The 17,257-nt window shown below is 43.9% G+C and overlaps 1 protein-coding gene across 5 annotated transcripts in view; it reads left to right on the plus strand.

Moving 5' to 3' along the window:
- Window positions 1–17,257, plus strand: part of ift80 (intraflagellar transport 80 homolog (Chlamydomonas)) — a 130,588-nt gene that overhangs the window by 85,904 nt on the left and 27,427 nt on the right. For all 5 annotated transcript variants that reach the window (XM_063205658.1, XM_063205662.1, XM_063205659.1 and 2 more), the window contains exons 9-11: window positions 6,408–6,587; window positions 14,679–14,797; window positions 17,089–17,163. In XM_063205658.1, coding sequence (XP_063061728.1) covers window positions 6,408–6,587; window positions 14,679–14,797; window positions 17,089–17,163 — 374 coding nt within the window. The remainder of the gene's footprint in view (window positions 1–6,407; window positions 6,588–14,678; window positions 14,798–17,088; window positions 17,164–17,257) is intronic.

Consider the following 17,257-nt stretch of genomic DNA (forward strand, 5'->3'; position numbering starts at 1 on the left):
AAGACAGCAATATTGATGAAATATTGATTAAAGTAGATAATTAAAATAAAATCATGTTCCGCAGGCAGACACGTGTTACGTTGGCATATGGAAGCCAGTGCCTTTCCTCATTAGCGGTAGTCGTGTTGTTTAGATCATTGCCCTTGTAAGTCAACGGGGATTTGCATTTTTCTTTAATCGGAATCGGAATGATTTTTCTAGATGCAGCTTTTTAAAATACCATTTTCACCTTGTTTTCACTGTGTTCGTGACAGGCCATTCAAAACGCAAGATTCATGTGAACTGCTCCGAAACTTGAAGCAGTGGGGGCAATGGGTTCATATGGGGAGATACAACTGGGAGATCATCATGGTACAGCTCACTTTGGAGTGTAGGGAGAATCAGTCATATGCTGAAAACATTTATACTATAGTATTAAAGGTCATCCCATTTGCAAGAGCCTTGTGTTTTCTTTTAGTTACTCCTTTTCTTTTTTTCCGTTGTTTTATACAAGTGTACATAAAGTACAAAACTTGCCGGACGCGCGCACACACACACACACACACACACACACACACACACACACACACACACACACACACACACACACACACACACACACACACACACACACACACACACACACACACACACACACACACACACACACACACACACACAGAGCGCTCTGCTCATCATGCACGTGTTCCGTGCCACAGAGCGGAGTCAAATGGCCCCAATGTGTTAAAAGCATTAGGTTAGCACAAATCCAAGATGGGTGATTTTTATTTTTTTTCTCTTTCGGGTGTGTATACGTTTGTGTGTGTATATTGAAGTACACGTGTATTTCAGTCTGTCTGTGTGTGTGTGGGCGTTTGCACTGTGCGTGCGTGTGTGTGTGTTTGCGTGCGTGCGTACGTGCATGTGTGTGTGTGTGCGTGTGCGTGTGCGTGCGTGCGCGCTTGTGTGTGTGTGTGTGTGTGTTTGTGTGTGTGCGTGCGGCGCGCACATGTGTGTGTTTGGGGTCCACCACTATCGTGTGTCGGGCCCCGCTGGCTGGCTCTGGCCCCTGCCCCGGTGTGCACGTTTAAGCGCTCCGTCTCTCTCTCGCGCACGCGCGCGCTCTCTCGGCAGCAGCTATTGGCTGACTCATCCGGCGCTCACGAGAGCCCTAAAAGCAGACCGAGTCCACCCGCCACAGTCACCGCCTCGGCCATTATTAATATTATTTCAAACCGCCTTACACTTTCTCTCTGTCTTTCTTTCTCTCTCACTCACTCATTTGCTGTCTGACTCTCGGTCTCTGTCTCTCTGTCTTTCTTTCTCTCTCTCTCTTTCTCTCTCACTCTCTCATTTGCTCTCCCTCTCTCTGTCTGTCTCTCTGCTAATCTGTTTTTTTTTCTCTCTCTCTGCATATTTCTTTTCTTTCTGCCACTCTTCATTGCGTTTTGCTCTATCGTGCATCTTCTGGTGTTCTTGCTCTGTTTCACTACACACATACACACGCACACACACACATGCACACACACACACACACACACACTCACACACACACACACACGCACGCACACACACAGACCCACAGACCCACACACCTTCTCCTATCTTGATTTCCATCTGTCTCTGTCTCTCACTCTCTCAGTTTTTCTCTCCGTCGTTCACACCATCAGGAGACCTCTGCACTTCTTCCACTGTTTCACTCTCCTCCCATCGTCATACTGCTTTCTCCTGGTCCTGTATTTGGTCTTTTATTCCTCTTCACTCTCAAATTCACGTTCACTTCTTCTCTGTTCCTCTACTGTAGCACTGTCTCTCCTGTCCTTCTTCTTTTCACTGTTTCTCTCCCCTCGTTCTCTGTCTCGGTCTCTGTCTCTGTCTCGGTCTCTGTCTCTGTCTCTGTCTCTGTCTCTGTCTCTATCTGTCTCTCTCTCTCTCTCTCTCTCTCTCTCTCTCTCTCTCTCTCTCTCTCTCTCTCTCTCTCTCTCTCTGATCTGTGTCTCCCTCTATCTATATTTCTCATCTCTATTTCCTTTCACTGTTTCTCTCCTCCATGCTCTCTCTCACTCTGCCACTTTCTGATTTCTCTCTCTCCCTGTCTCTCTCTGTCTGTCTGTCTGTCTTTCTCTCCCCTTCTCTCTTTTTCTCTCCCCCTCTCTCCGTCCCTCTCTCTCTCCCCAAATTGCTCTCCTGGTGGGGTTGGTTGGTGGAGGCTGTCCAAGGCAGTGCGGCTGCCCAGGATGTTTGGGGGTAAGGTATATAAAAGTGAGAGTTCAAAGGCGCGCCGCCACTGCCGCTTTCAAGTGGCTCGCGGCTGTTTGTCTTCGCTCGCGAGAACACCTCCCGCTCTCTCTCTCCCTCTCTCCCTCACTACGTCGCCTCCCTTCTGCCTCTCTCTCTCTCCCCCCCTCTCTCCTTCCCTCCCTCACTTCTACGTCTATCCCTTCTGCCTCTCTCTCTCTCTCTCTCTCTCTCTCTCTCTCTCTCTCTCTCCTTCTCTCCCTCTCTCCCTCTCTCCCTCACTACGTCTCTCCCTTCTGCCTCTCTCTCTCTCCCTCCCTCCTTCTCTCCCTCTACCTCACTACGTCTCTCCCTTCTGCCTCTCTCTCTCTCTCTCTCTCTCTCTCTCTCTTTCTCTCCCTCTCTTCCTCCCTCCCTCTCTCCCTCACTCTCTCTATTGCAGGATTTATGAGAGGGTAGGGAGACGCAGGGAGTGGCGAAGGAGGTAAAGGTAGAAAAAAGTGTGTGTGTGTGTGTGTGTGTGTGTGTGTGTGTGTGTGTGTGTGTGTGTGTGTGTGTGTGTGTGTGTGTGTGTGTGTGTGTGTGTGTGTGTGTGTGTGTGTGTGTGTGTGTGTGTGTGTGTGTGTTTTTAAAGGGGCATGAGGGGAAGGTGAAGGAGAAAATATCGCTGTTAATATATACCTTTTTAACAAGACACGGTTTGTCCAGGGAGGTGTTTTTTATTATTATTATTTCAGAATAAAATAAGTGCATTCTTGGCTATTTTGCCCATGTTGACTGACACGCTTGCGCCTATGCAAGTTGACCCAAGGAACAGCGTTCAATTTTCATCTGGTCAGACGAAGGGTCTAAAAATAGATTGTGACACGGGCCTGATCAAAGCGGCCCAATTTAACATGTCAAACGGTAGGCCTGATTGCCCTTACCCGGAAATAACACCCCACCTTGGCATGTAAAATTAAGACAGAAAGACGCTGGGTTTTTTCTCTCTTTCTCTCTCTCTCTCTCTTTCTCTCTCTCTCTCTCTGACTCTCTCTCTCACACACACTCTCTCTTCTCTCCTCACTTTCTCTCTCACTCTCACTTTCTCTCTATCTCTCTCTCTTTCTTTCTTCCTCTCACTTTCTCTCTCTCTCCTCTCTTTTCTCTCTCTCCCCCTCTCTGCCTCCTTTCTCTGTTCATCCTTCTCTCCATCACTCTCTCTCCCTCTAACTCAAACTCTCCCCTTTTCCTGCCACCCTCTCTCCCTCCCTCCCTCTCTCCCTCCCACACCACCCTTCTCCCTCTCTCCCTCTCTTCTCTCCTCCCTCCCTCCCTCTCTCCCTCCCTCTACCGCAGCTTGCCACCTGTGCACATAAAAAGAGCTGAATCAGCGTGGGGTCAGGGGGCAGCCTAGAGATGTCAGCACTGTTTGCGGCCATCCAGCGTGCCGTGGAATGCCTACTACAGAGGGAGGGATTGTGTGCGTGAGAGAGAGAGAGAGAGAGAGAGAGAGAGAGAGAGAGAGAGAGAGAGAGAGAGGTGGAAGGGGTGTACAGAGGGGAGAGGGGGAGGAAGGAAAGGGAGGGGGGGTATGGGGGTTAGGCAGAGGTAGGAGTTAGAAAATTGGCCGTGGGTGAAGTAGATAAAAGAGCTTGGGGCTTAATACTTTTAGCAAACAGGGCAGCGAACACAAGCGTTTAAAGGTGCAATGTGTCGAATTTCTCCCATCTTGCTGATTCTCTGGGGCCATCGCAGTTCAGAGAACGCATTATTGGCAGTCAAGATGTTATCCACAGCTTTACCACCACGAAGAAGTGCCATTTGGAATCTTTTAACTTTTTTGTAAAATAAAATAACTCTTTTCATATCCTGAGTGTCTCCTATATTTCAAGATGGTGCAAGAATATAGACCCAGCTGAAAGGTGCACACGGCAATATTTGGAATTGATGATGGTTGGTAAATATAATGTAAAACAAAAATTGTGAATGAACAATTTCACAATAAACCATTAAAAACATTACATATCAGGACTAATTTTGGCTAATTTTTGGCTTTGAGTTCTTGTCTCTTCTATGACCATGAAGCTTTATTTACTGTTTACATTTTCTTAAAGTGGTAGTTCGCTATTTTAGACATTAAGCCTTGTTTGTGTGACTTCTGGGGTGAAGTAGAGATGTTCTCATCACAATTTTGACATTTGGTGCTGAACGGAGCATTTGGGTATTCAAGACTGCAGCCCCCCACCTTTACATTGACTCCAATGAAGCACTCAAGCAATCGATCATAAAATGGCATTAAACTTTCGTTTGCAGAGACATGAAACTCACCGAGTGGTCAGAGGTGGGCAGCGATACGTTGGCTCGAAAATCACCGCGAAATACGCTTCCAGAGAAGATATATTCATTATTGTCCGTCTTCATTGATTGTATTGGTTTGACTAGTATTACTCCGCGCGACCGGAAATGGGGGTGCGTTTGTTTACGTTACTATCTATGGTTTGTATGCAAGCTGTAGTTTTTGTAGCCAGTCCAGCTCAAAGATAGCCGTTCTACCTCGCTCCTTGATGTCTACATAAACAACACACTATCGCTACCTACTGGCTGGATGTCTACTGCTATTCAACGGCGTCTGGGGAAAAATAGGTCCGCCAACTGCCAAACAACAGTTAGAAGGCATATTTCGCTGCAATTTTCGGGTCAATTTATCGCTGTCTACCACTGACCACACGGTGAGTTCCATGTCTTCTCAAACAAAAGTTTAATGCCATTTTATAATCGATTGCTTGAGTGCTCTATTGGAGTCAATGTAAAGGTGGGGGGGCTGCAGTCTTGGATACCCAAATGCTCCGTTCAGCACCAAATGTCAAAATTGTGATGAGAACATCTCTACTTCACCCCAGAAGTCACACAAACAGGGCTTAATGTCTAAAATAGCGAACTACCACTTTAAATGTACGAATAAGGATGAAGGAGCATTTAACACAATAAGAGTTACACATTGACACTTTTATTTCCATATGTGTTGTACTATCTTTGTTTTATATTATTTTGCATTTTGCAGTTTCAGTGTTTGTTACTTGCGATTTACACTGTACTAGTTTCCAAACTTCCGGATGCAGTTCATTGGAAACAGCCTTTGTTTGACGTCATAGTTTCGAGTGCCGTCGGCTTCTTCCAATATGAGATCTGATTGATTCCAAAGCTAATTCCAATAAGCGTCTGTGCAACCTAACGCGGTGTTAGAGGAATCGGCTGACCTGTGCGGCTTTCGCTGTCTAAATGCCTGTGTCTCATTTCACATCCTCCTTGTGTGAGTGCACACACACACACACACACACACACACACACACACACACACACACACACACACAAACTCTCACTAACACACACACACACACAGACACACGCACACACACTATTTAGAGATAGGGAGAAAGTGAAGTCGGGGAGGAGAGAGAGAGAGAGCGAGAGGCAGCAGGAGGATCTTGGAGGAGCCCAAACGAGAATAGCAGATCTTGATTTTTATGAGCGAGTGTTCAGGACTGTCTCACACTTCATCACAGCCCACTCACCCGCGCCGCATCACACCGCACCGCACGCCGCCACTGAACACCCAGATGACAAGCAGCCCTCCTCTCTCAAATGCTCTCCTATTCGCCTCATCTCTCTCCCTCTCCCCCCCCATCTCTAATGTTCTCCTATATCCCTGATCTTTCCCTCTCTATATATATATCTTTTCTCTCTCTCTCTCTCTCTCTCTCTCTCTCTCTCTCTCTCTCTCTCTCTCTCTCTCTGCTCTTCTATTCATCTCTCTCTGTCCTTTTTTTCTCTCTGTATTCCTTCTTCTTTTTTTTTCTTTCTTTCAACCAGTTCTGCACCTGCAGTTGCAGTGCGTATCATGTTTCCATGAGAGCTGATATTTATATTAAGGCTTATGTGTTTTAAAATCCCTCATGGTCCCTTCAGGCATTGTCTCACTTTTTTGGCTCGTTAAATAGACCACTTCTCTATTTGTTGTACATTTTCTACATACATCTGAACTGGAGGAGTTGCGCTCAGTGTCCGTTTCTATGTGTAGAGTCCATTGTGTACATGTGTACAGTCAGGATGAAATTTTGTTTTTCTCTTGTTCTCTCTCTCTCTCTCTCTCTCTCTCTCTCTCTCTCTCTCTCTCTCTCTCTCTCTCTCTCTCTCCCTCCCTCCTGCAGTGGTCGTATGCGCTGGAGAAGCCCAACACGGGCAGTGTGTTTGGGGTAGCGTGGTCGGCGGATGGCACCCAGCTGGCGGGGGCGTGTGGAAACGGACACGTCATCTTTGCCCACGTGGTGGAGCAGCGCTGGGAGTGGAAGAACTTCCAGATCACGCTCCTCAAGAGGCGCACCATGCAGGTACGCTACTGTGGGCCAACAGTACAGGCATAGTGCCTCATACACACACACACACACACAGACACACACACAGACAGACACACACACACACACACACACACACACACACACACACACACACACACACACACAGACACACACACAGACTCACACCACTCAGGTACAATACATGTAGGCCGAGCACGAGCATAGTGCCACACACACACACACACACACACACACACACACACACACACACACACACACACAATGCAGGTAAGGCACACACACACCGACCATGCAGATACACATGCACTATTTTGTTACACATACACTGGACATGCACACACACACACACACACACACACACACACACACACACACACACACACACACACACACACACACACACACACATACACCATGTAGTACGAACATGTCACTCATCACCAAACACACACATGGAACAGAGCAGCATGCTAAATGACACATTATATGCCCTTAAAAGTGCACTGTGGAGAATGGTGGTAGGAAGGTATCGCAATTATGCTGCTCATTGAAATTGTGCTGCCTATTGCCAAATTCGATCTTTTCATGAATATTTCTAGAAAAAATACACCAATATTTACTTGTGAGACCAACGTACAGTACGTTGTGAAGCTAAAAATATCTATTTTCTGGAAATTCAAAATGGCGAACCAAGGAGAAGATTCCCCTTTTCATGTGTGAAAAATGGAATTTACTTAGAATCAGGGCTTCGAACCGGTTCAAGGAACGAAAAAAAAAAAAAAAAAAAAAAAAAAAAAAAAAAAAAAAAAAATAACAGGAAAAAAAAAAAAAAAAAAAAAAAAAAAAAAAAATAAAAAAAAAAAAAAAAAAAAAACAAAAAAAAAAAAAAAAAAAAAAAAAATAAAAAATGAAAAAAAAAAAAAAAAAATAAAAAAAAAAAGAAAAAAAAAAAAAAAAAAAAAAAAAAAAAAAAAAAAAAAAAAAAAAGAAAACAAAAATATAAAAAAAAAATAAAAAAAAAAAAAAAAAAACAAAATAAAAAAAAAAAAAAAAAAATAAAAAAAAAAAAAAGAGAATACAAAAAAAAAAAAAAAAAAAAAAAAAAAAAAAAAAAAAAAAAAAAAAAAAAAAAAACAAAACGAAACCGAAAACGGAACGAACAGGAATTTACGCAATTTTATAGGAGCAGAAACAGAAACGAAAACGAAATGGTATTCAACTGTTTTCCGGAACAGAAACTGTTATCCTGAAATCCACAAAACCGGTAATACGGTTTTATTTTCGTTCTCTATATATTTTATAAAATTTCTCAAAAGCATACCCTGAAGCAATACATTGAAGTGTTTGCGCTGTAGAGTTAAACAGAAAATGGAGATAATTGTCAGCAACAACCAGCTACACCATATCTACACCATGCAGGGTTAGGAAGTATAGCGCAAATCCCATATGGATAAAACTTACAGCCAGTAGGAGATTTAGCACGTATCCTGAATGTGAGAGGATAGCCTATCGAATGTTTTTGAATGTCGCCTGGGATTTAGCCTATTATTTTTGGAGATAGAGTAGCTTTACTGTGTTCAATCAAGGCAAATACTATTGTAACGACCTATTCTAGGTATAAGGTACAGTCCATAAAAATAGACTTATAGTCCGCAAATCACTCGGAACGATAGAACAACATATTTTGCGTTCCGAACCGGTTCAGGAACGACATTTTGGTGGCGGAACAAATTCAGGAACGAAAACGTTAAATAAAGGCCTACCTGAACCGTTCGGAACGGAACGATTGAAAAATAATTTCGTTTTCAAGCCCTGCTTAGAATTTCATGGTAGTGGTAAGTATGTATTAAAAAGTAATGGGTAACATGAATTCAGGAAATAAACTACTACAAGTATTACACAGTGCTCGTTTTAAGACAGAGAAGAACACATCTGCTACATACACACACTAACCTGGACCCATCCATCCTATCTGTGGCACTTATCGAAACTGAGAGTGCAGTAGGTCGTTTAGGTGTTTTGTTGCGATATATGCAAACAAGTATGTATGCGAAATATGGACACATGAATGGACACAAACTTGCACGCACACGCACGCACACACACACACACACACACACACACACACACACACACACACACACACACACACACACACACACACACACACACACACACACACACGCACGCACGCACGCACTAACACAAGAACAGTAAAGACATTTCCCAGCTCTTTCAGTTGTCACCTATACACAGTTTGTTTTCCCAGAAATACGTTTTTCCATATGTAGTAGTTTCAGCAGAAAATAGCATGTGCTCCGAAGCCAAAAGGAAAACTATATTCGCCCCCTCATTTTGAGCAGAGAGCGAGAAGGACAACAACAATTGCTTGCATGTGAGCGGTGCCAGCAGTTTTTTTTTTTTTTTTTTTTGGTCCGTTGTGGGTCAGTCATGCTCTGCTGTGTCCAAGACAGACGTTTTCTTCTTGTGCTTTTCGGGCACTCTATCCCTGGAGGAAAAGAGCTGCCAGGCACGTAATGCTGCGTGTGTCAGCCTGACTCAAACACACGTACACGCAGGTGGACATGCATACAGTATATACACACACACACATACACAGATACACACACACACACACACACACACACACACAGGTCATACAGTACACATAGGCTCACGCATGCATGCACGCACTCACACACTCACACAAGCACAGACACACACACGCACACAAACAAACAAACACGTGCACGGCGCACACACACACACACACACAAACGCACACACACACAGTTGCGGTCACGTGTCATACACACAGGCTGACATACACACACAGCCACACATGAACACAAACACAAATACACAAAAATATACATACACACACCCTCTCACACACCCCAAATGCTCCCTTTGAGGACATCTGAGTGCTCCTTCCTCTTTCAAACGGAATAGTGCAAACATGGGACCACACAGCTGAGGGACAAATGGTCAGAGTGCTGCGCTGACTTGCTCCCAAAATTACCCCAGAGCTGGCCAGAGAGAGAGAGAGAATGAGAGAGAATGAGAGACGGAGAATGAGTGAGAATGAGTGTGTTGGTGCGCACGTGCGTGTGCAATAGGTGTGTGAGTTGCTGCATATGCGTGTGTGCATGCATCTGTGTGTGTGGGTGTGTGTTTGTGTGCATGCGAGTCTGCTGTTCATGCATGTGTTTGTGTATGTCAGAGTTGCTGTGTTCAGCCACTGGAGAATAGCCTCAAATTGCTGAAGTCACGCCTCATTAGACGCTGTACATCCAGAGAGACGATGGCCAACTTCTCTCCCAAAGTACTCACGTATGTGACCATGCCCAAAAATACACAATGGCACCGACTGTACATTCAATGCACATGTATCTGTGTGTCTGTGTAAGTATGGACTGGAAAATCTCTGCTGCAAAAAAAACTTTTCGTGCACAAACGTGTTGCCATACGAATTTTATGTGAAATGTGTGCACACTCCAACACAAAGTATGCTGAAATGTTCGCACGGTGCAATATTGACATAACCGGCAGGGGAGATCTTCCGAACTTACCTATAAATTAAGGGCTAGTAGGTAGATTTTTTTTTAATGACGGTCTTGCTGGCTAGTTGCCCCCCATATTGTATCGACCAGTATTGTGCGAAGTGCACTGATGGTTCTGCAGCAAGTACTATGTAGGCTCATTTACACAAGTTGTTCACCTACGTTTGAAGTCATACAGCAAGCATAATCCCGCCTTTAAAGCAATGATATGAGATTCTATCTTTGCTAAACTAATGTAACATAAGTAATATAATATCAGCCAAGTTTTTTTGCATCGGACAGATGCAAATATGTTGAAAAAAGATGCAGATGTTAATCCCGATATTGCGCATCCCTACTCAATATAGCATGAGACAGAGAGAAGAAATATGGTTAGCATTATCTACAGAGAATTTAAATAAAAAAGGTCAGCTCATATCAGCCCTACAAATGAATCAAATGCCGATGAAAATAAAACTGCTTTCTTTTCAAACAAGCCACTGGGGAAGTAAATTACAAAATAATTAAACATGCATCTTAATCTCAATCTATTTTGCTCCCAACTTTTTTTTTTTTGTCTTTCAGCTTTATTCATCTATTCTATCAATCTACTACAATTACATCCGTTTGTTTGTTTATCCTCGTATGCACACACTCTTCCGCAAAATCAATTTAATTAGCTGAGTGGCTGCCAGTAATTGTTGACAAGCTGACTGAATTGGCTTTTGTGAAGACTTTTTTGTGTGTGAAGTAATGGTCTATTTAAAAAAAGAGAGTGAATATGGGAATAGAGAGCGAAGGGGGGAGAGAAAGGGGGCAAAAAGAGAGAGAGAGAGAGAGATGGGGAGGGAGTGGGGGGGGGTGCCAGTGTGCCAGAGTGTATTCCCAGGGCGTCAGCACTTCAGTCCATACATTATGCCATAAGACTGCCTCTGTATGTGAGTGACAATGGCCAGCTTGTCTGGGGCCTCCCTGCCAATGAGTGTGTTTAAGCTCACGAAAAACCACAAGGTAGAGTTTACACACTGCCAACACACACACACACACACACACACACACACACACACACACACACACACACACACACACACACACGCAGACGCACACACACGCGCGCGCGCAGACGCACGCTTACACACACACACACACACTCGTGCACATACACATACACACACGTATACACATGCAGACGAGCGTATACACATAAACACTCGCACACAAACACACTTGCTGTAGACAGCCACAGCTGAGCTGCAGAGCCGCTGTGTTGCAGCAGGCCAAAGAGAAGGCCGTGTCTTCAGCCATTTATTTCCAGCTGAGCTGTGAGGTCTTTTTTCCCTCCCTCTCTCTCCCTCTCTCTCTCTCTCTCTCTCCCTCCCTCTCTCTCTCTCTCTCTCTCTCTCTCTCTCTCTCTCTCTCTCTCTCTCTCTCTCTCTCTCTCTTCGCTGTCTCCCTCACTCTCTTTCTCTCCCTCTCCTCTCCTCTCCTCTCCTCTCCTCTCCTCTCCTCTCCTCTCTTCTCTTCTCTTCTCTTCTCTTCTCTTCTCTTCTCTTCTCTTCTCTTCTCTTCTCTTCTCTTCTCTTCTCCTCTCGGCCCACTTCTTTCTGCAGTCTTGCACATCTGCCAATGGTTTGTGAATCAGCCATCTAAATTTACCACCCTGTGGTCAAGTGTTTTTATTCCTGGTTGTTGCACGGACTAATTTGGTTTACAGAGAGGTATAAAAAAAAAAAAGGTCGAGAGAAAGATTCATTTAAAAAGGCTCGAAATACACGCTCACACACAAACACATGCTTGGTCACTTGCTTGCTCTCATGCACTCACACTCTCACTTCCCCACTGACACCCTCTCACTCTCTCATTGACAAACTTTTTCTGACAGTGAAACAGTCTATAGTAAGTTGTTCATATGTTTACACAATGTACATATGCGATACACCCTGTACGTCTATGCACAATGCACACAAATAGCTCAAAAGGAATTTTCATTTAGAGTCTCAAAATAGACTCACGCACACACATGCTCACTTACTCTTTTTCTCTCTCACACCTAGTTCTCACTCACATTTTTTCTCTCTCTCTCTCTCTCTCTTTCTCTCTCTCTCTCTTTCTCTCTCTCTCTCTCTCTCTCTCTCTCTCTCTCTCTCCCTCTCTCTGTCTCCCTCTGTCTCCGTCTTTCTCTTCTTCTCTCTCATTGAAAAGAAAGGCAGAAAAGGCTTAGAAGCACATAAGGACATGTCCAGACATAGCTGTGACTGCTGTGTGCCATAGACATTCAAATATTGTGCACTGCTAGCACTGCTAGATGAGTGGCTTTCTGACCTTCATGATGAGTGGCTGTAGGAATGACTGCTCCATCCTACCTTTCTGACTATAATTACAACGTACCTGCTATCCTCCAAACCTATACATTATAATAAAGCATAGCATAGCATAGGTGTATGTATGAAGGCCCTGCCTTTGAGACAAGAAGGAACATGCTATTATAAAAGCCTGTGACCCATTCATTTCAGCCAAATTTATATGTACTCTAGGACAGGCTATTGGCTGGACTACTGTTGTTATGTTGTCTAAATTAAATCGTGTAATGCCTACCTTACATCAGCACCATACATACCTCTCTGAAATATGACGGAGGATTTTAGGCGGCAGACTAAAATAATATACGGACCGTGCTAAGATGCCTAGAAAAAGTAGTATTACCTTGATAAACTGTATGCAGTTTACACTTGGAATTGCTATGACTTGTATTAGGGCTGTACAATATATCGAGTGCAGAGCAGACTTGCTAACCAACACTCATGCAGAGCACCACTCTGCCTATGGCTTTCCACTCATGCTGCTGAAAGGAGCTTTAAAAAGAGTCATGATATCAATATTGACTGAAATTATTGTGATATTGATTTTTCCCACAATCAAGCAGCTCCAACTTGTCTGTAAGTTGTCAGGTTGTATGCATGCATGCATTTTTGTGTTAAATCTCAATCTTTCTGTGAATATGAAGAACGGTTTGGTTATCTTTTCTGTCAAGTCGAACAACAATGGTTAATAACAATGCCTTGATTCATTAATTGTTCATGATGGATGGCCAGTATAGCCCTCCTCATGTGAGGGTCAACCACAAGCTCTTTTTTGAAGTCCTCTTTTACACCTCCTTTGGTCAGGTGCGTTGGAGGAGATCCCCAGGCTCATCAGTTTTAGAAAGCAAGACCCTTGCACACTGTCCTCATTTGCAAAGTTTTCATTTTATGAAGGAATTGCTGTTACACGCTGAGGAAGGGCTCTGCCCGAAACGTTCGCGGGCGAATAAACAAAGAAAAAATCTGAGTGCTGTCCTTCATTCATTTATGTTTTATGTGGGATTCAGCACCCAGTTGAGAACTGTTACAAAATTTAGCCGACAGTGTGAGCGCGTCTCCTCCACTTTCAAAGTTTTAATTGTGTCATTTAAGCTACTGACCTTCATCAGGAATGGAGTCATTTTTGAGGCAGAAATCACCCTTCAGTATCAGCTAATCAGCTGGTACCACTTTTGGGAAAGTCTAAAATTGCAATTCCTGCACCTATGAATCAATTCCAGGTTTACTTTTGAGACACAACACCACAACGAACCCCTTTTTACCCCCATAAACACAAACTGCCATTACGTTCCTGGCCGTGCCCATCCATCATCTATGTTTTGAAATCGTTATCATCCGCTAACAGTCCCACAATGCCCAGAATGTTGGCGTGGCCAATTTTTATAAGTAGGTACTTACAGTAACAATGGCGGGCACCCAACAGTAAACAGAAACAGGGCCGCTGACAACGTTATTGGGTCCCCCATCTCCTTGGGCCCGGGACAACGTACCACTTTGCCCCCACCCCTCTTGTCGGGCCTGCACGGAACAGTAAATACATCAGAAATAATGTGGCGTCTGGCATTCTGTGTCTGGAGTCTATACAACGTCAGACGATTAGATGCAACATCGATCAATCACTGCATCTCATATTCTTAGCAGATACCTTTTTTAAATACAGAACAAACTGCCGTTAGATAAAAGCTACATTAGCAACGTGAGGATCAAGTCATCGATTCTTGCATTACCAAAATGTTTTGCTGTGTTTGAATTTGTGTACAGATTGACTTTACTGCTGTTTAATGTTTCACTGTGTGTGTGTGTGTGCGTGTGCGCGTGCGCCTATGAAGACCCTTATCCTCAGAGAAGTTTTCCTTCCTAACTCTGAACCCTAACTAACCCTGCTCCTTATGCATTAATCCGGCTTGTATCTCACCACGTATGATATCTTACTGACTTTGTTTTTTTAAGGAACTTTGTTTTTTTAAAGGAAATTAGCCTCTTGGAAATTAGCCTCTTGGCTACAATCTTGTATATTTAGCATTTTTGTTTAAATGCTGCCAATATATGCTGTCCCTTTCTTAAATAAATAAACTTGTAAACTTGTAACTTGATTATGTTCTCATTGGTTAGTCACTTTACATTAAATGTAGTGTATTTTGTGTGTGTGTGTGTCTGTGTCTTTGTCTGTGTGCGTGTGCGTGTGTGTGTGTGTGTCCTAGGTGAGGAATGTCTTGAACGATGCGGTGGACATGCTGGAGTTCCGTGACCGTGTGGTGAAGGCGTCTCTGGCCCAGGGACACCTGGTGGTCACCACCTCACTGCAGTGCTACGTCTACAGGTGCGGAGGCACGCACACACGCACACACACACACACACACACACACACACACACACACACACACACACACACACACACACACACACACTAATGCAGTTAGACTACTAGCATCCAAAACACAAACGCAACCCAGCCGTCACTCTTTCTCTTCACGCTCACTTACTCACACATACATGTATTTTAACTAGAGATGCACCGGATCCTGGTTTTTAGGATCCTGCCGGATACCGGATCCACTGCTTAAGATCCTGCCGGATCCGGAACCGGATACCGGATCCTATGAAAGGGTTGAAAAACATAGTCTACTCGCACACTGAAGCACAAATGGTAGACACACCTCAAACGTGTATGCTGACACTGTCTTTGTCTTTATCTTTTTCTTCTCAGTTGTTACCACACTCACTCACACATGTGCACTGGACGCACACGCATACGTGCATTCCCCCATCTCACCCATAGGTGTCTCTTTAACCTCTGGCTCACACTTACACATCTAGACAGTTCTGTACCGTACGCGCATGTCCTGCCCTGCTAACGAGGCCAATGCACATGGGGAGGTGTGAGTGAAAGAAAAGGTCTCTGGCAACACACACACACACACACACACACACACACACACACACACACACACACACACACACACACACACACACACACACACACACACACACACAATGATAAAAAGCTATACCACCTCCATCTTGACTTCCATCCGATCCAAAGGCCCAACATTTACGTCATAACACGCATCAGAGAAATCGGAAAATTGGCTGTGCTTTGTGAGCGTTCGTGTAACATTGCGATCTTGATTGAGGAAAGAGATAGCAATTTTTACTGTATGTATACATTACTGTCAGGTCATATGTTTGCCCGGTTATGTTAGGATCGGAAAAGAATAGCTTGAGCGTTGAAGAAATATTTTAAACAATCAGCCAGGTCGACTATACTCAAATTGTTGAATTCATTTGATATGGTTTTCCTGATTGCGGTAATCACAATATATCCTGCTTCCTTCGCAGACTGTCAGTTTAAAAAAAAAAGAAGCAAATCACAATGCTTTTAATCACACAGGGCTCTCTGGAGAATGCACACCTTTGTGTGTGTGTGCGTATGCGCGCGTGTGTGTGTGTGTGTTTGTGTGTGTGTGTGTGTGTGCGTGCGTGCGTGCGCGTATGCGCGAGTGCGTGCGTGCGTGCGTGTGTGTGTGTGTGTGAATAGTGGTGGATGTTGATGACCTGACTTCAGTGAGTGTTAACCTAAAGCTGAAACCTGCTAAGGGGAAACAGGAACGTTAAATAATTCAGAGTGCAGGCAGTGCAGTATGGGTCAGCTTTCAACCGCAAGAAATCTGGGTTCCTTCAGGGTCCATGACCAGCTATACTCAGTCAGGCCAGTCCTCCTCATGCTCCAAGACCATTACCCAACAACACAGCACAAGTCCTGTCACCTCCCCCACTGCTCCTAGCATGCAGGTTTCTGAACATGATTAGCAAATCAGATGTTTGAGTCGGTTCTGAAAGGAAGGTTTCTGCAAAATCATATTCACAGTTAGAATCCCAAATGAGTTTTGTTGAACAGGTAGACTTACTCATGCATGCAAAGTATTACATTACATTACATTACATTGCATTGCATTTGGCAGATGCTTTATAACCAAAGCGACTTTCAAAAGAGGACATAATCAAGCCAACATCACAAGCAAATACAAAGTGCACAGGAAATATACAGAACAACAAGTGCAGTTGCAAAGAGGGGTTCGTTTTTTCTTTTTTTTTTCTTTTTTTTTTTTTAATTAATAAGGAGTACACGCACAAACACATACACACACGCACACACACACTCAAACTAAACTAAACTAGACTAAACTAAAGTAAACATCATGTCAAGAGTTAGTTTAGTAGCTCCTCTCGAAAGAGGAAGGTCTTTACTTGTTTCTTGAAGGCTGCAAGAGATGTGCTTAGTCTTGCTTCCTCTGGGAGAACTTTCCACCACTTGGGTACAACACCGGAGAACAGTCTTGACTGGGAGTACCTACAGTGACTGGATGGCAGAGCCAGACGGCTTGTGCTGGATGAGCGCAGTTCTCTTCCAGTAACATAATTGACCCTTCAGCTGACATGTTATGTTTCTCTAATGCTATATCCTTGTGGCTTAAGGATGAGTAATCAGTTACTTTAGTAGAACATCACCACTCATCCGTAGTATGGAAGACCCCAATGCTATCTCTGGCTTATATACTTGTGTGTCTTGCATGTGCTAAGTTTGTTTCCTTGTCTTTTTATTATTTTTAGCACTAAGAACTGGAACACGCCGCTCATCTTTGACCTGAAGGAGGGCACTGTGAGCTTGATCGTCCAGACAGAGAAGTAAGCCGCCACATAACTTGTTTTTAGACATTTGCTTTTGGTTCTTCTCTCCCTGGCTCTCCTCTCTCTTCTCCATCTCCTCTATTCCAACAGT

This window comes from Engraulis encrasicolus, chromosome 8 (genome assembly GCF_034702125.1).
Source record: "Engraulis encrasicolus isolate BLACKSEA-1 chromosome 8, IST_EnEncr_1.0, whole genome shotgun sequence".
NCBI lineage: Eukaryota > Metazoa > Chordata > Actinopteri > Clupeiformes > Engraulidae > Engraulis > Engraulis encrasicolus.